General features: G+C 36.5%; 3 protein-coding genes across 15 annotated transcripts; 1 reads left to right on the forward strand and 2 right to left on the reverse strand.

Annotated features, from left to right (window-relative positions):
• Positions 1–418: 418 nt before the first annotated feature.
• LOC110783725 (serine/threonine-protein phosphatase 5) lies at positions 419–12,528 on the reverse strand. Of its 3 annotated transcripts, XM_056843172.1 has the most exons (15): positions 12,344–12,527; positions 11,047–11,138; positions 10,754–10,900; positions 10,246–10,415; positions 9,997–10,068; positions 9,430–9,580; positions 7,852–8,007; positions 5,376–5,484; positions 5,103–5,220; positions 3,451–3,598; positions 3,005–3,253; positions 1,632–1,757; positions 1,448–1,548; positions 886–960; positions 419–793 (listed from the first exon to the last, which is right to left on the reverse strand). In XM_056843172.1, the coding sequence occupies exons 3-15, from the start codon at positions 10,830–10,832 to the stop codon at positions 734–736; spliced, it is 1,614 nt and encodes a 537-aa protein (XP_056699150.1). In that variant the 5' UTR covers positions 10,833–10,900; positions 11,047–11,138; positions 12,344–12,527; the 3' UTR covers positions 419–733. The 3 variants fall into 3 exon arrangements, with proteins under 3 accessions (XP_056699150.1, XP_021843775.1, XP_021843776.1); XM_021988083.2 differs by lacking the exon at positions 11,047–11,138 and having other exon boundaries at positions 12,344–12,528; XM_021988084.2 differs by lacking the exons at positions 7,852–8,007; positions 11,047–11,138.
• A 3,445-nt stretch (positions 12,529–15,973) lies between these two features.
• Positions 15,974–21,911, reverse strand: LOC110783726 (uncharacterized). Of its 5 annotated transcripts, XM_056843174.1 has the most exons (5): positions 21,773–21,886; positions 19,246–19,422; positions 18,985–19,126; positions 16,390–16,438; positions 15,974–16,312 (listed from the first exon to the last, which is right to left on the reverse strand). In XM_056843174.1, exons 3-5 carry the CDS (start codon positions 19,088–19,090, stop codon positions 16,177–16,179), a joined length of 291 nt encoding a protein of 96 aa, XP_056699152.1. In that variant the 5' UTR covers positions 19,091–19,126; positions 19,246–19,422; positions 21,773–21,886; the 3' UTR covers positions 15,974–16,176. The 5 variants fall into 5 exon arrangements, with proteins under 5 accessions (XP_056699152.1, XP_056699153.1, XP_056699154.1 ...); XM_056843175.1 differs by lacking the exon at positions 18,985–19,126 and having other exon boundaries at positions 16,390–16,498; positions 21,773–21,892; XM_056843176.1 differs by lacking the exon at positions 18,985–19,126 and having other exon boundaries at positions 16,390–16,498; positions 19,246–19,371; positions 21,773–21,875.
• A 141-nt stretch (positions 21,912–22,052) lies between these two features.
• On the forward strand, positions 22,053–25,310 carry LOC110782964 (uncharacterized). Of its 7 annotated transcripts, none has more exons than XR_008932556.1 (3): positions 22,141–22,887; positions 23,069–23,166; positions 24,059–25,310. XR_008932556.1 is itself a non-coding variant. In XM_056843173.1 (3 exons), exons 1-3 carry the CDS (start codon positions 22,792–22,794, stop codon positions 24,701–24,703), a joined length of 402 nt encoding a protein of 133 aa, XP_056699151.1. In that variant the 5' UTR covers positions 22,142–22,791; the 3' UTR covers positions 24,704–25,310. The 7 variants fall into 7 exon arrangements, 1 of the variants encoding a protein (XP_056699151.1); XR_008932554.1 differs by lacking the exon at positions 23,069–23,166 and having other exon boundaries at positions 22,142–22,887; positions 24,059–24,230; positions 24,496–25,310; XM_056843173.1 differs by having other exon boundaries at positions 22,142–22,887; positions 24,496–25,310.
• Positions 25,311–26,529: the final 1,219 nt, after the last annotated feature.

Raw genomic sequence — 26,529 nt, forward strand, 5'->3', positions numbered from 1 at the left:
TGTCAGGATATGTGGTGAATGATAATTCCTTTGTCAGAAAATTTTAGTCATGTAGGATCATGTCAAATTCGTATCGATATATATTGACATGACCCTACATGACTAAAATTTTCTTACGTCGAATCACAAAAAATGGTCAAAGTCGTAGCGTAAATAGTGTAAAAAATAAATGCGCAATATTTTCAGAACGGAGGAAGTATATATATTAAGTTTATAGGGGTGATGTTGTTAAAGCTAGGGACGAATGGATGTGGAGTATTGCATTTCTCAATTCTCCATGATGCAGTACAAGTGAATGTTTTGTTTTGTTGCAGTACAACAAGGTTACACTCTCCAGTCTCCAGAGATGGAAGTTTTGTTGCTTACTCTATAGAAACTTTCGCTATAGAGTATATTATGTGGAAAAGAATTACAAGACTGGAAAATAAAACTTTGCCTATATAAAAATATTCTGAATCTTCTTTAGCCGTTTGAGGATCAGTAAACAATATGGAAGGATACAAACTGTAAATAAATCATAAAAATGAAAATGGTGCCACACAGTTTTACATGGCACTGTGTTTTGTGCAACAGTGTTTTCTTCTTGGTTAGAGCTTGCAAGGTGGAGTAATCTTGAACCAGAAATGTCAGAGGAATAAGAATTATTATACCCAGAAAATTGGTAACCGATCACATCCTTGTTGCTCAAAAATTGTACACCATAATATATAGCTGAACGTCATCCAAATGGTAATCACGAAAACATTCTGAGGAAGTTGTTGGCATAAGCCATTGGTTTGACATCAGGATGAGACTGCAACATCATCAAAAAACAATAACTTAATTTAACTGTTTCATGACCCACAAACAGGATTAACGGAACAAAAGACACCAACAGTTACTAACCACAGCGGAGAATGTGACAATGTTTGGTTTCAATTCTGGGGCTTCAAAACGAATCAACGCACCCTTGTTCCCCATCTGCAAAGGTAGAATTTGATCAGTTACATAGTACTAAAATTTGTCAAACAGTCCAAACTCTGACCAAACCAGATATCAGTGATGAGCATAAACAGATCTTGATCTTCATAATCTTACATATCAAAATTCAGATACACCACAGTACTCTTCCATAGTCGACCATGCAAACACATTTACCCTAGGTTTTGTAGTCATCCAACTTTTTAAACAAAAGATAACCATTGAATTTCACTTTTACGAGAGCTAGCAGTCCTCTATTTGAAATTGTAATAATTTGGAATTGTTTAAAACAGATGTTTGAAGGGGGCAAAAAGAGAGAGATCAGCTGAAGGTTTCTATTTCAATCAATAATTGAAGTACAACAATTTTCACTAGATTCCACAACTTGAGCAGGAATATTAAGAGTGACCTTGTAGCTCAGAAAACTTCACTTGCCTAAACAATTAGAGCAGGAATTCAAGTAACAAGTGAAACAAGTTTAAATTACCTGATCACAATAATTTGGTGCAGAAAACACAGTAATTAGTTTACCATCATGATCAATTTCGTATCCTTCATCTTTCACTTCATGAGATCGCACAAGTAGATCTGGAAAAGATTACATGAACAATGATATCACATATCGTCAACGATATTTACATAAGAGGAATTAATTAGAGTAAAGAAAGTACCTAAATTGTTGTCCTGCAGAAACCTCTTTGTGATATCTGGACCAAATGAAAGGCCAACACCACGCTTACTGGGGCCCCTCCCTAGGTTTGGTTGTGGATCACTCCACAATACTTCACACATCAATCCTGTAAATCCAAAGGAAAAATGTTCATCCACATGAATTTCATGATAAGTAAAGCTTCACACAACTCATTCTAAGCCATTGTTTTTCCCCATTATGATGTGGAGAGAAAATCCAAATTCATGGCTGCTTCCTATTTATATAGGACAAACCCAGTTCGAAGGGCTGGGGCCTGGGGGAGAATGCAATGCATAAACAATAAAAGCAAAGACCTGCAAAGACCTGAGACAGGCCTTCAACATATCTCAACACTCCACAGAATGTCTTTCCGTCAATAGCTAGGAATCGGACTCTCAGTCTTTCACTATTCACCTCCTTTCTCCTCCCCCCACCCACCCCGCGTGAAAAAAGTAAATCAAATCTCATGAGTTTTGGGTATTTTTGGAGGGGGGAGGGGTTGCGTTGCTCAGCATGTTCTCTTCTACTTCCAAGTAAGCATGGTTTACACCAGTGTAAACAAAGGCATGCCAGGGATTAAGCATTTTTTCCACAGGTGAGGCAGCTTCAAAGAATCGCACCTGAGGTTAACCTCAGTCAAATTCTTTTAATTTTTATATAAATGAGGCGCACTGAAGGCACGTCTAGGCGCAACAGGACCCCTGTTGCCTTGGTGCGCCTTGAGCCTTTTTATACATTGGTTTACAACTTAACACTATATCCAGCTAAACTTGAAAGTAACCATCAACTGCGCCTAGCACTCTTCTTCACAGATATTTAGGAAAGAGTACCCATTTAGAGTTCAAATACCCTATCCCAAAAAAGGAAGGAACAGGGGGTTCATGCCTTTGATAACCATTTAGAGCTGTCCATTCAATAATCAAGATAACACCAGGTACGAAGAACTTTATCAAACATTCGTAAATCAAGAAAAAAAGAGAAGGAACAGGGTACTCATGCTTTTCTAAATCATCCAGAGCTGTCCAATAGAAACAAGACATGCCTGAATAATCGAGTGAACACTTAACACCGATTATAAAGCAATTCTTCAAACATTTGTAAATCATGAAGCATATGATTAAAGAAGCACATTCATCAACTTGAGTAAAATTAGGAATACGAATAGTAAGTGGTAGAAGTATATGATTCTACACTAACACTCTAGGGAGTAGGGAACACAGCATTATCAAATGCCATATACAATTAAAAGCACATGTGGTCAAAATCACCACTGTATGTCAATGAGACTGTTAACAGAATAAACAAACAAATTCAAATCACATTCAGAAAAAAAAAGTACCCACGGGTAATTACCTTCTTCAGGAGGTTCGCAAAATCGTTCAATTGCTCTTATGTCAGAAAGCTTTACTCCATCTACACTGAAAAGACCACCATGGACTACAAATACCTTCTGATTTATGACATGAGCCAATGGTAAACAGCAGAAGACTTCCGCAAAAAGCTCAACAAATGTTTCACTCAACTTGGACCTGACTTCCCCCTCAAATCCATATATCTTATTCATGCTTCTGCTCTCATGATTCCCTCTGGCTAGATACATAGCTGGCATATAAAAAAAACATCAAATGCAGAAGCAGTTAAGAGACAAAATTGCCAAGATTTGGACAGAGAGAATAATGTCTCGCAGTTAAACCGGCACTAGTAAGGAACTGAACACAGGACTAGCAGATCTAAAAATGGATACAAAGTAGAAGACAGCTATCATAAATAAGATGCAGAGAAAAGCGACGAGGAATTACCAGATGGGCACATGCACTTAAATGCAAAAAGCGTTAGAATGACCTCCAGGGAGAAGGAACCTCTATCCACAAAGTCACCATTAAATAAATACGGATTATCTTCTGAAGGGAGCCCATTGAGCTCGAATATATTTAGAAGATCATAAAACTGCAACAAAATCATAGAACACATTACAATCACTGTATTATTGGCATAATAAATCTATATTCCATTTACGCAAACTAAATAAGTTACTCAACCATTTCGTGAACTCTACAGATATAACAGCTTCTATTTCCTACCTTGTGCTTACAGGGGGAAAAAATCATGGGAGGAGGGCACAACCACGTCTTGTCCAGATTAGTTCAGAGATGGGCCCATCTCATAAACAACAATAAATGTGAACCCAAATACACACGTAGAAGCACCCAATTGCTTGCAACACGACTGACAACACACTTTATTAACGAAAACTCCAAAATTCAGGTAATCCTATGGAAAAGAACCCCTTAATCTACGGTAAAGGAACACCCAATATATTATCACTATTATACGGACTAGTAAGTTGTAACGAGGCCTCATAGCCATCTTGGCACCTTCCCTAGTCTAGGGCCTGAAAGAAAATTATGTCTCAAGCTTGACAAAGATGGGAACAAACATGAATGTGAAGTACAGAGATCAGAGAAGACTCGTATTTTCCAAGTCCTACAACTCTACAAGCTAAACAAACATGTCACTTGCCTCAAAAGCAACAGCTTAAGTTATCTTACTCTCAAGTCCTTCGTTTCCACCATTGAGCTCCAAGTTCACACAAGCAGAACTTAAGCTGCAAAGTTTTTATTTTGTGTTTGAAACTAAAATTAAGTTGCCAATTCCTGAAATTTCACTTTTCCATCTGCTCAAAAAGCCCAATTTTAAAGAAAAGTTCTTATCTTCATTATATTGAGAAGTATGGGATTCAGAACTTGCACCAAACACTTTGAAAGAATTAACAATCACTCCTCGCTCTGCCTTATCATCCTCTGGAGGATGTTGTAGGTTGGCCTACGTGTAGGTCCTAGCCCAACTTTCCTTCCCAGTAAAAAAGCAGAAATCCAATTTGAAAAGATCGGATTAGAACATTCTAATCTAAATGTTATAAACAAACAGAGTTCCAGCAGTTAATAACGCTACCTTTGTTACTTAATTGTTGTCCTGTGGTCATTTTACAACGATTCCTCATTTGGAATTTGTGAAAATGCATGATGATTAATTAACGATTGCTTTATGAAGTCGTACTCATAGATTCATGAAGTTTGTTCATGGTCTTTCAGAGTTACAGTCTTACAGACTACATTTTTCCTCAACGATGAATATGCAGCTCCAAGAGTCTGGTAATTCAAACAGCAGGCTAGCACTGCGTTAATCGGCAAAAGGTACAAAGTTATAAACACTTCAGCTTTGAGCGGAAGCAGAAGACAGAAAGGATTTTGAGGAAGGTTGGCAGGTATATTAAAATACTTGTATAACTGTTAGAGCCATAGCTTCCAAAGCCTGTTAAAGAACTACCACGGGTTGTCAAAATCAGCCATGGAAGATGGCAGCAAGCCATCAACAGCGTCCCGGTGCTGTCATAGTGAAAGACATGGAACAGGTGAAGGGGAAAGTGAAAGAGCCAGAAAATCTTAATTACCTGTCCATGTACATCACCACATACAGTAAAATTCTTGCCATCTGGGACATTTATATCAACAAGCGAAGGCAAGGTGCGTAGCAATTCTCTTGTTTGCAAGACTATCTGGAATGCATATCTAGAGCACAAAATAAAAATCCATATCAGCCAAAATCTAGTAAAAAGAACCAACTTTATTGATTTCCCTCACCACCAATATCATACACTACTCTCATCTCGAAGCATTTTACAAATTAAACTGTAAGACTTGTTATATTAGCACTTTAAACCTACCTCTTATGCAAACATTTCTGGTTTTTGAAATCCTCTAACATTTTCTTGACAAACTCCAACGTAACTGTATCTCCCTCTATGCTAGCCCCAGAATATTGTGGTTCAACCTCTGGGACAACCAAAAACATAAAATCATAAATATGTCAAGATCATAATAAGAATGCGGGTAATACAAGCTAAATGCAGGTCATCAACAAATGAAAAAGATAATTGGCGTCGGAAAGTCAATACATACACACACACCATCGATAAAGTAAATACACAAGCATCTTCCCCGTCAAAAAAATACACAAGCATCTCCAAGGCAATTCAGAAAACTAAAATATGAGGTGTGAGTCTATGCTTTTCAAAGGATAGAAAAAATTCCCCTAGTAACAGAAACACAGGAATTCATCTAAAAGGACCAGAGACTACTACAAGAATAAAAATATAATTCAACATGAACCAAATGTTCACTCATTCATCAATTTCCGGAAGACTATCTCCTCATGCAACTCAACTAAACATAAAACCAGAAGATCCAGTAACAGAATACAAGTACCTTCATGTCCAAAAGAACACGTCGGAAATGAAAACACATACCAAAAACACAGCCAAATATCCAACAAAGTCTCCCAGACACAAAAAGTTAAAAGAAGCCCATATAGGAACACATTTGAACACATATCAATTCGAAACATAATCAATGTTCTATATGAACGGGGTGCAAGACAAAGAAAAGCAACTCTGATGATTCCATATGAAAAACTTCTCCGGAAGTGTACAGAGCTGCACACCGTAGAAGATAGCCATCTAAATTAAAATGTATAAAGACATATCATCTGAATGTTAAAATGACTTTAAACTCATGTAACACCACTTTTCATCAAAAGCAATGCAGACAAAATATATGCACCTCCAACCCACTTGCAATCACAATCCACAATCAGATAAGATCTGTGAGAAGAACATTCCATGGATGAATCATCATCATCTAAGTTGTAGATAAACACGCCTGCGATTAAACTTAAATTCCTTTTCCACTCTATTGACATCATAACAGTTACATCACTATTCGATATTTACTCTTAAGGACTTGTAAGAAAGCAAAGAGGATATCCGGTACAGTCCAACTCCTATCTATACACAGAAAATCCCAAGAAGAGAAAAGAATGGTAACTAGAAAAGCCTTACTTTTATCTCTTTATCCAAATCCAACTATCCAAGAGAAAGCAGTTCTCATATTATTATTATTAAGCCACTACGTACTTTCTAGAAAATTGAGCAACAAAGATATTCAGACATAGTGCTTGTTTAACAAAATATACAGACTAATATCTTGACAAAAGAGTTACAGATTAGGCACTTACGAACTGTTTAAATAAATTTGAAAATAAATTTCTTTTAGCTTTTACTGATTGATTTGATATCATGTTCAAAGTGTTAAAAAATGAATTGGGTCCACTACTCTCTATGTTTTGCAATCAAGTTAACATCTTCAATTATGCAATGTCCCCCAGTAAAAACCTCTTTTCAGCACACACACACACACACAAAAAAAAAAACCCTCACTACATTTTCTCTAAAGTTGGGTGTCATACCCATTACCCACCAACCCAATTTTTCACTCTCCTTCATCTTTGTGATGTTGAATTCATTGTGGGACAAGACTCAAGAGTAATTTTTTTCATTACATATTTCATAGAAATTTTAATACTATGGATCTATCCACATGTCAACCAGAGTTGCCAAGCCCACCAAGAGAACTTTAGAAAAAGAAGGAAATTGAAAGATCAATATTTCAGTGTCTTAAAAACCTTTAACCCAATCCAGTACAGCTTAAATGACCACGCTTTCCATTTGAACTAAATGTGATGCTATCTCTGAAAGGAATCATTAATGTCTAGGTAGGGAACTAGAAGAACGAGGGGGGCTGACTGCTGAATACGAAGTCAAACAGATCTGTCCAAAACCCACTGAGGAAGAACTGCATTAATACCCAACAAGACATAAAAACTTCGTCAGGGAGCTGAACTCCAGCTTGGTTTAGTTTGGTTTAGGGAAAAAAGAGATATATAAGGAACCAAAATATAGAAAAAAGTATTTCACCAAAATCTTAGCCTGGCAGCAATACAGCAGCACCATATTGAAACTCCTCAAAGTCCTTCTAACCTCCTAGAGATTATCACCCAAGACGCTCATGAACAGCTTGAATATAGCACCTCGCTGGAAGTAAAATCTTAATAGAAACAAAAATCAACTGCTAAAAGCACCCAAATAATGAAACTGTACAAGCCAAAGGAAAAAGAATGACCACGATAGCCTCACAGCATGCCAGGAACACCATATAGTAAATCCTCAAAGTCCTTCCAACCTCCTAAAGATTATCACCCAATAAGTCCAAGAACAGCTTGTAAAAAGAACCTCAATGGAAGTATAATCTTAATATAAACAAGCATAAATCAACTACTAAAAGCACCCAATGATGAGACCGTACGTGCCAAAGGGGAAAATACGACCACGATAGATGCTGCCAAAGCCATAATTGCTAACACAGCTCCAATTGAAATTAAATTTGCAGCCATCAAAGCAGCAGCCAGAACCACTGCCGCAGCTGCAGTCACCAACACTGAACTGGTGGTCATTCTTGCCACTGCCACAACAATACGACCATAACTTGAGTTTACTTCAATGAAGCACTTATTTTCAATAAAATATTATCAAACCAACCCATTTATTATTTTGATAATAATCTGCCATTTCAAATTACTATGTTACAACTCTCAATAGTTAACATAGCATAGGAATGCTAATAGCTGCTTGAATTATGGTTTCTAATAGACAGTTGATAAGTCACTCTTTCGTGAGTGAGTCACTAGATATACATGTATTATCTTGAATTCCACCCACGCGCGAAGTGCACTGTTGACATGCTCCCTTTATCTACTGGGAATCTCATGGGATAGCAAATCATTCACATATGAAAAGGCCTTCAACTGAGAGGCCGCATGAAACTTTCAGCGTCTCGCTCTCCTCACTCTAAAAATTACTACTTAGAACAGATATTTAGTGCCTACTCATTTACCATGCTATATGAATGAAAAGTATCAAGACACAGACCATGAAAAGTTAGGTTTTCAATCACGTTGCACCACCAGGAATCACACACACAAAATAAAGATTAAGAGAGAGGGGCATAGAAGCAGAGAGAGGAGGGTGCAAAGGACAAGCGCATCAACCAACACACGTATTACATTACAATGTGGAAATAATAACAAAAAATTCTGTTTCAAATCAAAATAATAAGTTATGCTGCGGCCAACATAGTTAGCAAATACAGGAAAAGATATATGAGACGCCTATTGCATCCGAAAAGATATGACTTATATCTAAGTTTAGATCATATGTTTTGCCGTGTCTCCCACTCCTTTCTAATTTTTCCATCATCAACCAATAATCACTGGTTGAGAAGGCATTACGTGCACTAATCCGATAGGAATCCTAGAGTATAGGATCAAAGTGCAGACGTGAGGCGCACTTCATAAAATTAAAGATTGTGTAAAAAAAGGTTATGGGCACTGAAACTAATGCAGCCGATGTGCTCTAAAACGCCTTGCCGACGTCATTTTAAGCACCTGGGCAGCATTGCCTAGGGGTTTCTGCGCACTCCCTTAATCACCTAGTACTGCCTAAAATACATAAGCTTAAATAGTTTACATAAGATTGTAGGTAGGAGATGTGACAAGATGAAAGCTATGTGGGACAATAGATGAGACACAAATGGGACAAAACTATCCCTCACTCCCTTAGTCACCTTCAAACGTGTAAATCTATTGATGCCAACAAATTATCAAGAAAGATGTAATAGATCGCAGCTACGATGATATATGCAAAGTCATGATCAAGTTGATGGAAGCTGAAGCAAAAGTTGACACATAATCACATAAACAAAAAGACGTAAAATTATGCCACCCATTATGGTAGTATATATTATTGTAGAGAATCATAAATAAGTTAATAAGCCAGTGAGTCCTGAATGAGAAAACATATCATGCTACTTGTCAAAAAGAATTACCAATGGAACGATAGTCAATAGAATCAGCTACAGAACGCCTTTGAGCCACTGGCACAGCGATAGCCTCCTCAAATTTCAGCTTCATCACAGCCTTTTCGCATTCTTTCAGTTTTTTGGCAGCATCGGGGTCATTTGGACATATCCTTTTGACCTAGAAGAAGAATTTAAAGTTATAGATAAGGACATTCAGTATTAGATCAACAAACAAACTACAGATAAACTCCCTTTGATATTTTTTAAATAAATTTACAGAAACTACTATACTGAAAACAGACCGTAAGAAACATAGAAAAACAGATCAGCCAAACACGACAGAAACAAAACCTAAACTCCAGTTAATTAAGCGTTAAATTTAAGAGAGGAAAAAAAACAGGAAGATCCTGGAAGTCAATAAATTCAAAAAACAAGAAGTTTCAGTTTCCTTGTAGAACTAGATATAAAATATTAAACCTAACACATCCAAAAGGCATAGAGCTGAAACAATAATATTTTATTCAAAACATACAAAGAAAAAGGCATCACTACGTTGGGGAATCCATTAAAGAAAAGTAGCCTTAATAAAAATACCTGCTGAAAATCCTTCAGTGCCTCTTTAAATTTTCCCATGGCAAGATATGCTGCTCCTCTCCTATAATAGCCCTGGAAGCGCCACCAGGAACAAGTTCAGACAAAGAAAGTAAAAGAACAATAAATTTTCCTTGTATAACAAAAATCAATGTTAACATCCATATTCGAATTCAATAATGACATGGATAATACGAAAATATAATTACAGTGATCACCAAAGTGATATTTAGAGTTGTAAAGCATCAAAACCTTGGAATACTTGGGATCAGTCTCAACAGCCTTTGTTGCATCATGGATAGCACTACCATACTCTTCCAATTTGGTGTGAGCAAATGCCCGATTAGCCCAATATACAGCATTCTGGTCGTTCAACTCGATTGCTTGAGAATACAAATCAATTGCTTGGGAATATTTGTGTGCTGAAATGCAAAGTCAAGTCATGTGAAAGATGAATAGGAAGAAATAATAATATAGCACAGCCTAAAAAGCATCAAGACTTGACAACAAATTACGCAAAAATTAGGGGGATATCCAAAGAAATAAAAAGGTAACTGATTTATATATAGGTTAACGTATTCAAAAGGTGGCAGCTGTAGTATAACAGGAAATTTTGCTCTATTAAACAGAATATTAAGAAAAAAAAAACTGACTTCCACGTCTAAAAAATCAATTCTTCAAAAACCTCTAGAGGAAGTCATCACCACATCATACAGAGTTTTGTAGCTAAAAGCAATTCAAATACACAAATAGAAAGTACCTTTAAATGCTTCATTAGCCGACGACTTAAGTTCTTCAGCACGTGATACTATTGAACTTTCAGATTCCATAGTGGGCATGGAAGTTTGAATGGGCTACAGTAAAGAATTGTTCAGATAGCAATTTCCATAAGCGGGTCCAACCAGACCTGTCAACAAGAATAAAATGGTCAAGAGCTAGGCATTGAAGGTAAATCCTAGTATGCAATAAAAAACATAATCCTTAAGCACAAAAGAGAACCATCCAACAAAATTGACAATACTAGAAGGAGAAGAAAAGAATTAGTCAACATACAAATTTTATCCCTCCAAAAAATGCAGCCGTACCCTTCCCCACTTCCGTCCACATAAGAAAGGAAAAGAGGAGGGAGCCCACATAATTACACTCTGCAAAATAATTAAAGCCATTATCACTCTGTCGATCCTTACTTTATCAATAAATTTCCTTTTCCGCGCTTATTCCCCCCTTCCCCTCCATTCAGTCACTTGCTATAGGAGGCCCCCAGAGTTTCCTCTACAACTCTACCATAAACTATCATAACTTTCAATCCTCTAACAAATGCACCAAAACGCCTCCCCACTTTCATCCCCAGTAGAAAAAAGAACAAGAGAGAGTGTTCCAGCAATAGAGACACTCTGCTAGAGGCTTAAATCCATTAAGACTTAAAGAGTTAAATGCATACCTACTTTATCAATAAAACCCCCCGTTAGACTTAGAACGTACATCCTTTTCCTCCACAAACAGAAAACTTTTTCAACTACATCCCCCTTTACAACATCAAAAAGAGTGTTGGTGTATAGTAAAAAAAGAAGACTATTGGTGGATCCCCTCCTTCTGAATTTAATGCGTATATGACATATCCTTCTGTGTGTCATGAACAAGCAATCAGGAATTTATGAATTAGGCTTATTCGCTCACTCTCTTAACTTGGAGATTTCCTTAAAATAGGAAAGACATCAAAGATCACTTAAAAGACTTTCTTAATGGATATTCCAAGAAATATTTTTAACAGTAATTTACCATCTATGGCTCTAAAATTTTGCAAAAAGAGCAATTAATTTGATTACAGAGTACTTCCATATTCCATTAATATTCGTCACATTGCTCCAATCCCTAATAATTAAAATGACGAACATTTTATATAAGCCCTTGCTCAATCTACCGATAGCTACTTTTAGGAAATAAAAATCATATCATATACACACCACAAACCACAAAATTTTAGAAAATGTGACAACCTTTCTGTACATTTCCAAATTGTGCAAAAAAATGATATTTCCCCGGAAGAGGTATTTATAATTTACTAGGACCGTTCATGAGCCGGGGCAGAAGAGGCGCCCTAAGAGAAGGATAAATATAATTTTCAGATACGATTATGAACTTGGGTTTAGACTCATAAAACAACACCAGAACATAACCAACAAAAAAACCCAGCAGAATATATATTTAACAGCAATAGCAAGAAAAGTCATTCATCACAACATGAAAGTAGATAGTTTTTGGATCTATGAAAATACAAATAAAATCAACTTAAAATTACAAGATACAAAATAGAGAAGCGGAGAAAATAGACGAGGAAAAGAAGCTATACACTGTCGTCAACACCGAGAATAGCAGCGACGGAGAAGCAGAGGTGATTGGAACAGGCGCCGCCGGCTAGAGGTGTTGATACAAGTCCAAGATGGAGGTTTTGTTGGAGGGTTTTAAGAGGAGGGGGAAGGAGATGAAGAGTTGCTGCAGCTGCGAGTTGGAGTCTGAGGAGAGAGAAATTTCTTTTGGTTTTTTTCTTCTTATTTTACTTTTTATCCCATTACAAATTACAATACTCCGTATTAATCAAAAAATAACAAAAGGTCTTGCATGCACAAGGTGTACAATAAATTTATTGTGCACCAATATAACTTTTATCCAGTTTTCTCTAACTTTAACTCAGTTTTCTCTAACTTTTATATTATTAAAACAAAATTTAATAGATAAATATTTTAAAGTGTTAAATGATTAATTTTATGATTATTAGTGATTTTGAATAAATATTTTTTATTAAAATGAAAATTTTTATTACTAAAAGTAGATAACTTTTACATATATAAGGGCAACTTTTAAGCATTTTAAATCAACTTTAACTTCGGTGTACAATATTTATCGTACACCCCATGTAAATAAGAATTTGTGAAAAACTAATTAAGGGATAATTTAGAGTGATTTTTTGTCAGTAATGCTACAAGATACTTAAATTTCCAAAACACCTCTCATATGTTAATTCTCATTTTTTTACCGTCCATGTCAGCCAGAAAACAGTCTATTTTTAACAAAAATCAATCAACACAAAATCATTCTCAAGCATCCCCTCTACCACCACCACCTCCTTACCGCCCTCCACCACACTACCTCCTCCTCGCCATCCACCACACTACCTCCTCATCGCCTTGTCTCACCAGTCACCACCTCCACCTAGCCCTCCTCCTTCTTTTGGCTTTCCTTCTCCTCCTTCACCTGGCCCTGCATCACAAGTTATTTCATCTCCTCCCTTGCCCCTTCTCATTTACAAGCGACAAAAAGATTGCTCTTCTAGTGATCGTCCCATGAGAATTCACGAGGTGGATATGGGTCATTATTTTCATCGTTCGAGCATATGAAGAAACAATGTAGAACTTAGGTGTCGGTTAAATTAGAAACTCAAGTGTAATTTTTTGTTCTTTTTGCTCATAATGTAACTATTGGGACTTTGTGATTTTGATTATTTTCAAGTGTACGTTGCTTCTATACTCTTGCTTGTGAGTTATTTCACGGTACTGTTTTAGAAAGAAGGTTGGAGATGGAATTTTTTAGTTTCAATTTTTAATTAGCATGTTTCTATTTTGTTGCCTAAGTGTTATGGTTTGGTTGGTTTAGTTTTGTTGGTTGGTATGTAGTGATTGTTGGAGTTGATTGAAGTTGGGAGTTGGTGAACTTCTTGTTTGCACGTTAACTTGAGTTTTGGCAAGAGAGTTTTAGCCATTTTTTTGTTGCAAACTGGAAGCAAGTTGTTATGAAATGTATTGGAGACTAGCAGGTTGTTATGAAATGTATTGGAGACTAAACCGTCAATTCAAATGGCGGTTTCTTTCAAAACAAAACCGTCAATTCAAATAGCGGTTTTGTTTTGAAGAAAACCGCTATTTGAGTTGGCGGTTTAGCTAACATAACCGCCAATTCAAATAGCAGTTTACTCCCAATAAAAACGGCTATTTAAATTGGCGGTTCATTGTTGAACCGGGGGGGGAAAAAAAACTTTTTACTAAGCATAGCTGACGTGGACAGTAAAGTGGGAATTAACATAAAATGTGACGTATTTTGGAAATTTACGCATCTTCTAGCATTATTGTCGGAAATCGCTCGGTAACTTATGCTTGTTTGGTAAATTAGGATAAAATTTATTATAGTCGAAGTCTCATTTGTTTTGACGGAATAGACTTTCCCATTTGCATATGCTTGAATAACAAGAAAGAAGAAGAAATTTTTGATAATGTTTAACAATGATAAAAGAGTTTGCGGGATCCAATGCGTAACTAAACTACATAATTAACTTAACGTTCAATTCAAAAATTTAAGATAATGACAGAAAACTAAGTGAAGAACATAAAAAAGACAAAATACGAGAGTATGAACCATGCAACTTACAACACAATCACCAAGTATTTAGAAAATTTTACAACCTCTTTACACATTTCCGAATCAGGCTCTGCTGATTAACTTTCTCTTTCATTTCGACTTTACTCATTCTAGTCATCGTGACGTATGTTAAATTTAGGGGGAGTATTATATCCATACCACCACTTTCCCCATCAATCAGGTTTACATCCCACTGGATTTTCCCTATCAAGATCAAAGTATGTAATCATAAAATGTGTAATGTTCTGTGCTAGTTATGGTTTGTGTCTCACAGTTTTCTTCAAGCAAGGTTTTCAATAAGACAACTGATAACCTGTTTAAATTAAAATCTAAGAAGAAATTTTATGATTACAACTAATAGATGATTGGTCAACATTAGAATCGCGTACAAATTACCTTTCTACATCATATTTTCCACCACCAATCTAGAAAACACTTTATGGTAGAGCTATTAGTAGCAATGAATAATAGGGTTTTGGTTCTATAAATACCATGCTTTACATTTGTAATCGATACACACAATTTACTTGCACAACTAAGAAAACAACTAAGCTGTATTGCAAATACATATCAGATAGTAGAGTGGATGTCTACTAGTGTAGTTGGTAAAGTCTTGAGGAGGTGGTGTTTAAGACATAGGATCGAATCCCGTCTGCATCATTTGTCGCTTGCCCTTTATGACTCTCTATACACAAAAAAACATATCAGATAGTAGACTCTTTATTTCTTTCTTAGCACTTCACAGATCACAACAATATGGACATCTCAAAGAAACAATTCCTAGAAGCTCAAGTATAAAATTTCTCCTTTTATACCCTCTACAAGTTATTTTGAGGCCATTTGGAGTTTCAAATAAAAATGTTTCTACTTGTTAAAATCTCATGTTTGGCAAAATTTAGTTGAGAAACACTTTGAAAAGGTTGGCTAATTGCGATAGAAAGGATCCCCATGAAGTTTGTGGCCTGAAAAAACTAGGATATATTGACAGCCCTGTTTGTAGGCCCTTACATTTGTCAAGCTGGTTTGGAAAATTTGTACATAATATTAACATACAGATTGATTTATTGCTGCTACCAGTACAAGTAAAAAGACCAGAAATATCAAGTGTGTCTTGACCTAGTGGAAAGAATTTCACCTTCCAACCAAAAGGTTGGGGTTCAATCCCCACTAGGGGCACTTTGAGGGAGGTTTCCCCTTATCACTCCCTCCACTCTCAAAGTGTCTAGCCTGCTAACCCGGGCGGATTGACCCGTGCGGGGTTCCGACCCGATAGGGCTATTCATCTTACCTTGCAAAAAAAAAAAAAAAAAAAGACCAGAAATAGGTACTGGATGCGACAACGAAGAGCGAGAGCGAAAATTCACTTCAAAAAAGCAAACTCTGTATATCATTCATACTAGCCAGTGATCTCCACTTTCAAGTCATACACAAACCGGCATCACACATATAGAACACGAATTAACAAAAACGGTCTATCAGATTAGGATCTAAGCAACCAGAGAAAAACCATAACATTAACTTGCACAATTTCTCCCAACGTCAAGACAAAACCAAAAGTATACTCTACTACTGATACTGAACACAGCATTCATCTTTTTAGATAACTCATTCAATTCTAAATTTAACATCGCACTGATATAGCAACAATTCATTCAAATTTCATTTTGTTGCTACAATATTATTGTCTATTATTACAAAATTACAAGGCTAGAAGTTCGATTACAAATAAAACAGGGGACAGTATCAAAATACTATTACATGTAACAACAGAATTTAATCATTTTTTGGATAAGTACGATGATCAGGTCCAACATCACGTGAACCGGTGTTAATATATGGTCCTCGAAAGGTTGCCTGAGGTGGCAAGGGTTTTGACGAGTCGATGACAGGCTGTTTCTTAGACGATGATCTAGAGAAAGCAAACCCACTGGTCAGTTTTCAGAAAAACCCAACACTTGTAGTTTTAAGTCATATTATTTAACTTACGCCATGTAGAAAGGAAATGTCAAACCAGCTGTAGCAAAAGCTAGTAATCCTGCAGCCACAATAGCATTTCGCCTTCGGGACATCAGTTTTCTGTTACACACCAGATTATCTAAAAAGAAGAAGAAGACAAACTGTTTGAAAATGGATATTTGATAACAACAGTCTACAAAGTAAATATGCCGCCTTGCACCAGTATCAATGTCACAAAGGATTATTGTATCACAACTCCTAATTTTTTCCGTTTAATAGAAGAGGAAAAAGCAGAACAAGCAATAAGCCGATAACTAGTAGCAGAATCAAACTTGCCTCGCACCAGTATCAATAGTCAATAAGAGTATCAAGATTGCTTTTTCCTGTGCCTACTATCCACCAGTCATCCCCAAATATTTCGATGTAGGTTACCTAGTTGAAGCTAAGATGCATCGGTTAACACAGTTTTAAATTATGAGGGGACTATTTCTACATGGTCAAGATATCCTTAATTCCTTACCATGAATGTGTTCTCCCTTCTAACCCTATGCTATTCTAAAAGACCAACCTATATTTCATGGAAATGTAGATGGGATACAAAACAAAAAACAAGGAGACATGGGGTCTCAAAGAGAAGGAAAGTAAAAAAACGCTTGTCAAAGAAAAGAGTAAAAAGAGGAGGTTACTAAGTATTAGTCCTAAGGATCCAACACAGCCCAAACACAAAACAAATCATAGTGAAACAGCAAAGCCAAGTCCTCTGAAGTAAATGGTCAAACACAAACTCTGGGTAAAGTTAAATACTAAACTGAATCAAATCCATAAATTACAGTCAAATTACTGCTACAAAACCACAAATCAATTGTTCACAGTCAGAGCACAAAAGAATATCAAGGAAGAGAGAAGAGGAAGGATCAAAAGTGACCAAGACTGAACCTATTTTGGATGAAGTGATGGAGACAGCAGAAAGCAGAAAAGGCTGACAGAGTTTAGAAGAAAGCAACCTCCATGGTCAGGTGCTCGGTAAATGGTAAAGGCTAAGCGCCCAAGAGGATTGGCACAGAGAGAAGGGTGGGACAAAAGGGAAGAAGTCCAGAGATTTTGCAGAAATTTAGCCTGAGGGAAATTCACATTTCACTTAAAGAGCTGGAGAGAGAGGAGTTGGGTCAAAGTGGTGGAGGTTGGACATAAGTGTGTGTGTGTGTGTGGGGGGGGGGGGGTGGTCTATTTTGTCAGGAAGACGTTTGTAGGGAAAAGATCATTCTTAATGGTCTCAAAGTACCATCTTTCATTCGAAATATTTGTCTCTTAAATGCTTTAAAGCATGTTACTTCGAACTTCAAAGGCACATTCGCCTCGTGGCGTCTTTAACTCTCCAGGCATCAGAGGGAGGGCCATTAAGAAATGATAAATCTACCACGACATTCTGAAAGACAGAGAATTGGCTCGGGATTAAACGGATTTTTCTAAGAATTTTATGCATATCAGCAAATTAGCCTTCTTCTGCTCTTCCTGATACCTAACCTACCAATTGCCATTGCATCAGCATGCTCTTTCACAAATCCCTTGCTTTACTATCTGATATAGTGATATGCATTAAATTGGCAAACAGAAGTTGTCGTCGCTCAGTGTATGGAAAGGAGGGTACCTTGTTTCCTGAAATCTAAAGTAAGCCCAATGTCATCCACAATAACCTCAGCAGAGAGCCACGGACCCATTCTACGGATCAAACAGAAGAGGCAACCAAACTAAATCCTGGAAAATGAGTGTCAGAAATTTGATACGGCTTTCCATTTCGTACAGATAGGATATCTTCCCCAAATCCTCATGAAATCTATCCTTCAGAAGTCAGGACTGAGCAAGCTCCAAGAATCTATCATTTCATGATCTCACGTAAAGAGATCTATGGCAGACTCTCTCAAGACTTCTTAATATACAAGACAACATCAACCACTCAACCCAACAGAGCCAACATTGTAGAAACTCAATTTTCACCTGTCCAACTGAAGCCTCAGCAATCTTCCATGAAATTCAAACCATTTACAACGTTGATTTTTTTTTTTTAATACATGCATCCTTTTTCCGCATGTCAGGGGGGATGTTGGGAACACTCCTATTCTTGATAATATTTACATAGCATCTTCAGCTGGGTTGAATAATAAATTCATGAAGGACATAAATGATCGCTGATAATTTCTACTTCACCACCTCTATTGGGATCTCAAGTTACTTACGTCTTGGGTAATAGGGACACAGTAATAGTAGTTAACTTAAAGAAGCTATACTAAGCCGTCATCAAGGTTGCCAGATTCATTGCTCTCAACCAATATTCCTTTCGCACAAATTAAAGATCATCGATAAGATAAACAAACATGACAATGAGACAAATAAAGCCAATCAAGGTAGTGGAAATATTACCAAGCAATACATAGATATGGACTCAAACCATTTTCTTTTTGTTTTTCTCACTTTCCCCCCTTTGGACGCTTGGTTCTAGCAGGGAAAAGGGATTAGAAATTAACTGAAACGATAAAATCACAAACTTCTACGGGTCCAAAACAGCAATGATTTAAAACTCCCTTTGCTATTATTTGATTTTACCAATGAAGAAAAAAGGATAAAAACCTCCACCCCTTGAATATGCTGAACCAATTTCAAGCCACCAAAAACCAGCCCTTGATCTCCTCCCACCTCCATCACCTCCATGATCACTGCTCGTCGACTCAACCATCTAGCCTCCAATCTTTCTCCGTGAAAGTCCACGCTCCTTTCTCCCACCAAAGGGAAATCATTTTATTAATTTTGAGAGACCAGCAATAGTCTATCATTTTCTAGAAATGAATGATTAATAACTTATAATGCCATCTTTCTTTTATTTACTCTTACCCAGTATCCGCATTTGCAGCTTTTTACTTCATTAGTATGCATCAAGACATCAAAACTCCATGACCAACAGAAGCTACCAGTTGGTCCAGCAATTGTTGCCCTTAATAAAGAAAATTACTCCTGAAACTTTAATGAGAAAAATGAATTACTCCAGGCTTTAAAGGCATCTCCCAAGTCCTGCAAGGTCAGTCACCCCCATGAAAATGTTCTCAATAACTTAAATGATGACCCGAGTAGGAAAAAGATACAAAATGTAGCATCAATAGCTTGAAACTGCTGGGCACTTGGACAGTTTCTTACAAGATATTAAAGCACATTCCTCTCAACAATTGCTTAATCCTATTCACCATACCATACATTGTGAATGACTGGGCCCGAGGTGTTATTTGGAAAAAAAAAAAAAAGGTATGTGCTATGAACTGAGTATCCCTTTCAAACATTGGCATCAACATAACAAGACACTTCAGACGATCCCAAGGGAATAACAGCAGGTGGATGTGAATTGGATGTAAATCAAATAGTTAGGATTTATCTGATGCTAATGCCCTTGACTCCTTCAGTAGCCTATGGAAATACTTGCACACAGTGAAGGTCCCCAATACAGATGTAGTTTCAGAGAATTACACTGAAACAAACTGTTGTCACTTTCTTAATGACATTGGCTTACAGAGCCAACAGACGCTTAAGGGGCAGGGGGAAGGGGGGGGGGGGGGGGGGGGGGCGAGGTTAATCAAAGGAGTCTCCTCATTTGTTACATAATATTGATAACCAAAATCCCTAAGAAACATCTCAAGATTCTCAAGACTCCAAGAAAAAGTAGAGCTCTGCAAATAGCACAGAGCCACAGACCATGCATACCAGACTGTTTTGGTCAATTCAGTACTGGGACAGGGGACCCCAATTGCTGGATGTAGCAAAACACCTTTATTCCTCATCCAAGCTCACCCTAGTAGCCAGCAAAAGGGAATTAGTTAAATGGGTCTGAGCTCAAGGCAGCAGCAACAGCAATTTGAATCAGCGTACACTATGACTAGCTTGTGGTTGGTCCTAGCCAGAGGTAGCTGAAGTGCTGACTTGCAAACTTTTACTCAACTGTTAATCCTTTCTTCAGTACCTATCATGTAGCCTTACATACGACTTGAAGCCATAACAACCATAAGAATGGGAGATTGATTTTAGTAAATTACACCAAAACTTTCTAGTATTGCAAATTTGATTCTATTTATCTATGATGTGGAAAACCTTAAGTCTGATAGTCATTAGTCAGTGGGACTTAATCTTAACGGGAGAGTAACCTAAGTGTTGCCAACCTCTCCTTACCAAGCAATTCCTCGATCAAATCTGCATATCTCGACATCTGGTTTGGGATCACATCTTGAATGACTCAGTTAATATCTAGATATGCTCTATTTGATCCTACACAACTTAGATTATATTCATGGGGAGGTCATCAGGACCCTAGTTGATAATCCTATTTCACCACCATCTTTCATTTAAAACCGACACAATCACCCATTATTGGTTAAATTCTGCTCATCAATCACACACCTTTACATTTGTTAAAAGTCAACCAAGAAAAGTATTTTGCAACGAAGGGGGTATGCATTGCCAATGTAGCTTGAGGATATGCCACTATCAGAATGTCTATTGTACAAGAAGCAGACTAGTCAAATACTTCTGAATAGAAACAGGTAAAAGCAAGATTGGCAACACAATACCTCCAGTCCTCCACTGATAACTCATACAAAATCTAGCAATCATATTGGCCAATTAACTCATATTGAAGCATCTAAAAACACACAACAGGAAAAAGGTTCACTCAAGCGACAACGCTACAAATAAACTAGCTTTAATCAACACATCCTAGTCCTATAAACCCATAGTGATTTTAATATCCTTCAATATAACCCCAGTTATCATTAATCAATGAAATAAAGATGCCACTGCAGCTCACAATGACAATCAACAAACTAATAACACACAAGAAACGCTTTGCTGCAAAATTCGCCAATCTCATTCGAAATAACCCAAGCCATTTATAAACGCATGGCCTACATTCCACACTCTTATATCCACCCAAAATACCAACATCTCCCAAAAATGTTTCATTGTAAAACAAAATTTACACAAGTCAATTGAGTCCTATAACTCCGAATTCGAATCTATCATTAACAGGTCTAACCAATCCTTCCACCCTGATCCTAATGACACAAGCCAATGCCACGAGCATGACCTTTCCCATCAAACCCACCAAAATCTGATCAAAATATCCACTGCCACCCAAATCCTGTAACAATTTGCTCTCCATAAATTCACTAATTAGGGATCAAAAATTCCCCAAACCACAATCCAAATGCTGGAATAATACAAATTCATGCATTTTAAAATCGATTGCAGAAAACAATTGAAGAACATACATAAATAAATAATATGGAAATTTTTTGTGACATAAATTGCAAATTGATGACTCAAGAACAGAAATTAGAATAGAAAAAATGTAGGTCAGATTAATTTTGAAAAGAGTTACCTGGGAGCAGAGGAAAGAAAATCCAAGAACTGATAATTGCGTTCGCTACTCAGGATTCAGGACTAACTAGGTTTCGTGGCAAATGAAGCATTTTCTTTCTAGGGGAATTTTTATTTTTTTAAGGTAAAAATAAATTTTATATTATAATATTCAGAAGAAAGGAAAAAAAAAAACTTTTAGTCGATTCTGAATATTACTCGGTTCCTAAAAGATTGTCCTAATTATTTTTGTTCACTTTATCGAGAATCTCTATTATATAAATCAGCTCTTGAGGTCATTTTAGCAACTTAACTTTTCGTACCCACTTGCAAAAATACAAAAATACCATCCCCCATTGAACCGCTAATCTCAATTATAAGGCTACTTTTATTCAGTAACGTTCAACGCTTCCTCCCTTCCTGCTCTCCTGCCTCCCGTCGTTCTCTTCTCTCTCCTCCCTCAAATCCTCTCGAAAATCCAAAAAATCAAAAAAAAAAAATTCAAGATCTAATTGAAAAATTCAAGACCTAATCTATGCAAATCGAGATCTTCTTCATGACCCATGCTCCGACAATTCTGATTCGCGAGACGTGGTCAGAAAATCTTCCGATTGTTCGACGCCTCTGCTACCATGACGTCTACAAAAATTTGCTACATCCACCGCAGATTCAGAAGAAAAGTCACACAGACGAAGAGAGAGAATTTGAGGACATCCTCCCATTTCTTTGACAACCAATTAACAAGAAATATCCCAGCAATTATTATACCCATTCACAAAATTCAATCGAAAACCAAAATTTCCCCAAAATATAGTAGTTTTCTTTGAATCTTTACCCTGGAATTTGTGCATTCCGCCAATTCCGTATCTGGGTTCCCCAAATTTTGTCTACTTTTGTGGGATTTGAAGTTTATTGGGGATTCCAAGCTATGTTGTTGGGTTCAGCACAATTTGTTTCAGCAAAATTTCTGATTTTGGGTGAAAAGTATTGGAATTTCTGCCTTTTGGGTGTAAGAGATCAAATTTGTTTCTGATTTGATTCATGATGATGTGGAGGGACCCTGGACAACCGACAGATTCTTATTATGAAGTCAGACCTGATATTACCTATGCTCCAAAGACCAAGTTCAGGATCAAGGTTTGTTGGGTATTTTTATTTTTTTCGCATTTATTTTTAGCTATTAGCTATTGAAAATGCTGATTTTGTCTAATGAATTTTATTTTGTACTTATATTATACGACCTGCAATTGCAATGGTTGCATAAAGTTGTGAGGAAAATGCTGAATGTTGTCTATGTCTTGCTCAATTGACGTATTAGCTTATGAGTCGGTTTTCGATTTGTTGGATTTCGGAAGTGATGCTGCAACAAACTAGGGTTGCTACTCCCTTTACCATCTTTCTCTTGCTTCTCTTGAGGTTGTTCTTCTTTCTCCTTTGTCGTTTTTTTCTGAATGTTGTGGGATGGCAAATTATCTTATCAAATTCATATGTTCAAGTCATATGAATCTATTTTTACAATGACTAGAATCTTTCCAATGTAAATAGCCATGACTGTAGTAACTATGAGGGGCTTCATCAATAGAAAATTGTGGAAAACACTTAAGCATGATATTCATTAGATCACTAACATCAACATTTTCTATAAATTATTCTTCCTGTTAAAGAAAATATTCTTTTTATTTGCATCCAAGGTGAAAACAAATAAATACTTGATTTTAAGTTAATACTGGTCACTAATTAAGAAATACATTTATTTATTCTGCTGCTTTTATTCTTTCTGTATGAAGTTATCTTTCGAAGATTTGCTGGTGGAGTGGTTTTGTTGGAGGTTGATTATTATCGTTTTCTGTTATTGTCTTCTAAAACAGATAATAATTATTAATAATGGTATGTAAACTGTAATAATATATAGCATGTAAATTGTAATAGAGGAACATAAACTTTTTACAATTTTTTGAACCACACTTATAGCAGCAGGAGAGCATTCCAGAGTTTTGACAGAAAAAAGTGGTTATATCATATTGTATTTTTGAATTAGATCTTACTTTGGAGCTTAATGTGTAGAAACTTGGGACTAGCTTCTGGATGTTGTGGTGTGTCTTATTATGGTTTAGTAAAGATGTTGCTCTAGACTCTGTGAAGTGATTTTTCAGCCATTGGTCGTGTTTGTCATACATGTTTCCATAAAGACACCAAATTAGAGAATGGAATTATTCCATTGAGTGACTTGAACAAAATTTCAGGAACACTTCAGGTTGTTTGTTGTAGGACCGAAGTATTAATGTGCTATGTGTGTGGAATTGGACAGGAACTAAGGGTTAGAAGACATATCCCTCCGCTGCAGACTTGCAGGATATCTATCAAATGTTGGCAGAAGCGAGCACCAGCTGTCCAGCAGACTAAGCTTATCTTTCAATCTGTTTAAACAAGTTCTGATGGACAAATTTTAATTTGGAGGCCTTATGTGTTATGATATTAATGTATGTCGGTTAGTACTAGAAAAATGAAAATAATTATCAAATTAATATGAGTCATTAGTGTCACTAGAAGCATCCATGTTTAGCTTTCTTGGAACATTTCTATTTAATACATGGTAAATGAATGAGGCATATTTGCTTGAGGGTTGTACATGATTCTCATAAATATCCTGTATCCCAATTTTGTTGTCTTCTTATTGTAATTTAATCAATGAATAATTATTTTGATATGTTTTGTTTTGATAAATCATTCAATTTCTCAATGCAGCCACGGGAAGAGTAACAACAAAAGTACATGTGTTTGCATTTGGTGCCTACCAGAAGATCAAGCACAATTAGCATCCTGGTTCAGAAGAGTGCTCATCACCAAAGAAAGCATAAGAAAGGCCATAGACCCTAACCGTGATTGTGATATAGTGGAAACTTTCGAAAGCATTTGCAAAGTGGATGAGCTCTCATGGCACTGCACAGCTTGAGAGCCACATCAGCATCCTGAAATGAGTCACGTAGTTAACATCCTGTTGCTCTGGTGGAGCAATAGAGGCCTGCAGAGCTGGAAACAACAATGATTGTGTTGGGAAAAATATCGACACGAGTCTTCCTCAAGCTCTTCAGAGATGGCAAGCTGGTGAGACTACGACTATGAGTTAATATAGTAGTGTTATGGATGATGATAATAGCAGACATTATCACTCTAGCTCCTACTACACCTACTATGGGGGAAAGCTTTACCAACTTCAATGGTCAATGATGTTAAATTCTTATAATTGTTAAGATTCATGAACCTTATAAATGGGAGGGGGTTGGTGATGACTGATGAGTGAACTCCTTCTCTCGGGGCCGAGCAAAAATCGTTTAATCTCAAGGGGGCATACTAAACTTTTGATATGGTTGTTCTTGAGATGGGGCAGAGTATTACCACTTGAGATTTAGAGGTTGTTTTAGCAGATCATGTGTGAGAAATGTTTCTGTTTCACTTTTGGATTATAGAGGTACACTTACAATTTTTAGTTTTTATATAATCTTGCACGCATCGCGTGCATATAAGACTAGTTTGATATATTCAAAAGCAACTTTCATATAGCCGCTCCTCTATCTCTCTCCTTTTTCTCCTTTCTTTCTTATCTTCTAGGGTTTCAGTTTTCTTGACCGTTGAGGCCGGAAATAGTTTTCTTCGAAAATTAGATTATTTCCAACTCTTCTTTATTTTTTTCATTATTTTCTCTACATGCTTTGTCTTTTTTTTCTTTTCCCGTTAGTTTTGTTCCCAATTTATTTTTGGGGTTTTTCCAATTTATTTTTGGGTTGTTCCCAATTTATTTGGGGTTTTCCTAGGTTCTTGATTATCATCCATGGATGAGAATTTTATTTTCAGGATTTCAATAGCTGGAAAAGAGATTTGAGTTCTTACAGGTTTACGTTTATCATAAACTCGTCAATCGGAACAATTCGTGTGCAAGATTGTAAAGGGCTCTACTTGGAAAGATGCGAAAACATCGAAAATCACGGCTCACGTCAAGCTAGAAGCGGTCGAGTACGAGATGTGTTTTAGGATGCAGAATAGTAATTGGTTTGATTGTAACATTTATGTATTTTCTTTGAATATGTGGTATGCAGATCTATTTTATCATTGTAGATGTCGTATGAATGATTATTAATGATATTGTTTTTTCCCGTCAAAAAAAAGATATACTCAAAGCAAATTGGTATATTTGTCTTTTAGTTAGATCTAATTGTGTGTGAGGAGAAAATTGTGGGAAGCATGAATCAAATAAGGTATGGGGCAAACAAATAGAGATATCTATTTATGGTACATGGGGAAACTTTTTAGGGACGGAGGGGTACTTCGTATGAAATTTTGACGAACTTTTAGTTAGGTCAAACATAGTGGAAGTTTGATTTCATTATCACGTGCATAGAAAGTTAGTAGAAATAAAGGTAAGTTGGTCATATTCGATACAACGTAATGGAAGATTACTCTGAACAGATTAATTTGACTTAACTTGACTAAATTACCATCTGTGTGTTTCTTAATATTGAATTATTTTGTTTAATTCGTTATAATCGGCTTTGTTTAACCTAATTTGACTTAATATGATCAAAGTACCTTTACTTGTTCCTTGATAGGTAATTTTGATTCAATTTCACTATTTGGTTTTGGTTTTGGTTTTGGTTTTGGTTTTGGTTTGGTTGCCTTATTTTGACCAAATTACCCTTTCTTAGTTACTTAAGAAATAATTTGGATTCAAAGGTTTAGTTTGATCTATTCGGCTTTGGTAATTTGAGCAAATCTAACCAAGTT

This window comes from Spinacia oleracea, chromosome 4 (assembly GCF_020520425.1).
Source record: "Spinacia oleracea cultivar Varoflay chromosome 4, BTI_SOV_V1, whole genome shotgun sequence".
NCBI lineage: Eukaryota > Viridiplantae > Streptophyta > Magnoliopsida > Caryophyllales > Amaranthaceae > Spinacia > Spinacia oleracea.

Excerpts from the sequence above, each read along its gene's own strand:
- LOC110783726 (XM_056843174.1), bottom strand. The coding sequence starts at position 19,090 with ATGGTTGAGTCGACGAGCAGTGATCATGGAGGTGATGGAGGTGGGAGG. Across the intron at positions 16,439-18,984 it reads AGCATATTCAAGGGGTGGAG|GATTACTAGCTTTTGCTACA; the intron begins GTTTTTATCCTT and ends TTGTGGCTGCAG. Across the intron at positions 16,313-16,389 it reads ACATTTCCTTTCTACATGGC|ATCATCGTCTAAGAAACAGC; the intron begins GTAAGTTAAATA and ends TGCTTTCTCTAG.
- LOC110783725 (XM_021988083.2), bottom strand. The coding sequence starts at position 10,832 with ATGCCCACTATGGAATCTGAAAGTTCAATAGTATCACGTGCTGAAGAA. Across the intron at positions 9,581-9,996 it reads CACTGAAGGATTTTCAGCAG|GTCAAAAGGATATGTCCAAA; the intron begins GTATTTTTATTA and ends TTCTTCTTCTAG. Across the intron at positions 5,485-7,851 it reads CGTATTTTCCCCTTTGGCAC|AGGTTGAACCACAATATTCT; the intron begins GTACGGTCTCAT and ends TGGTTGTCCCAG.
- LOC110782964 (XM_056843173.1), top strand. The coding sequence starts at position 22,792 with ATGATGATGTGGAGGGACCCTGGACAACCGACAGATTCTTATTATGAA. Across the intron at positions 22,888-23,068 it reads AGACCAAGTTCAGGATCAAG|CTTATGAGTCGGTTTTCGAT; the intron begins GTTTGTTGGGTA and ends TTGACGTATTAG. Across the intron at positions 23,167-24,495 it reads TTTCTCTTGCTTCTCTTGAG|CCACGGGAAGAGTAACAACA; the intron begins GTTGTTCTTCTT and ends TTCTCAATGCAG.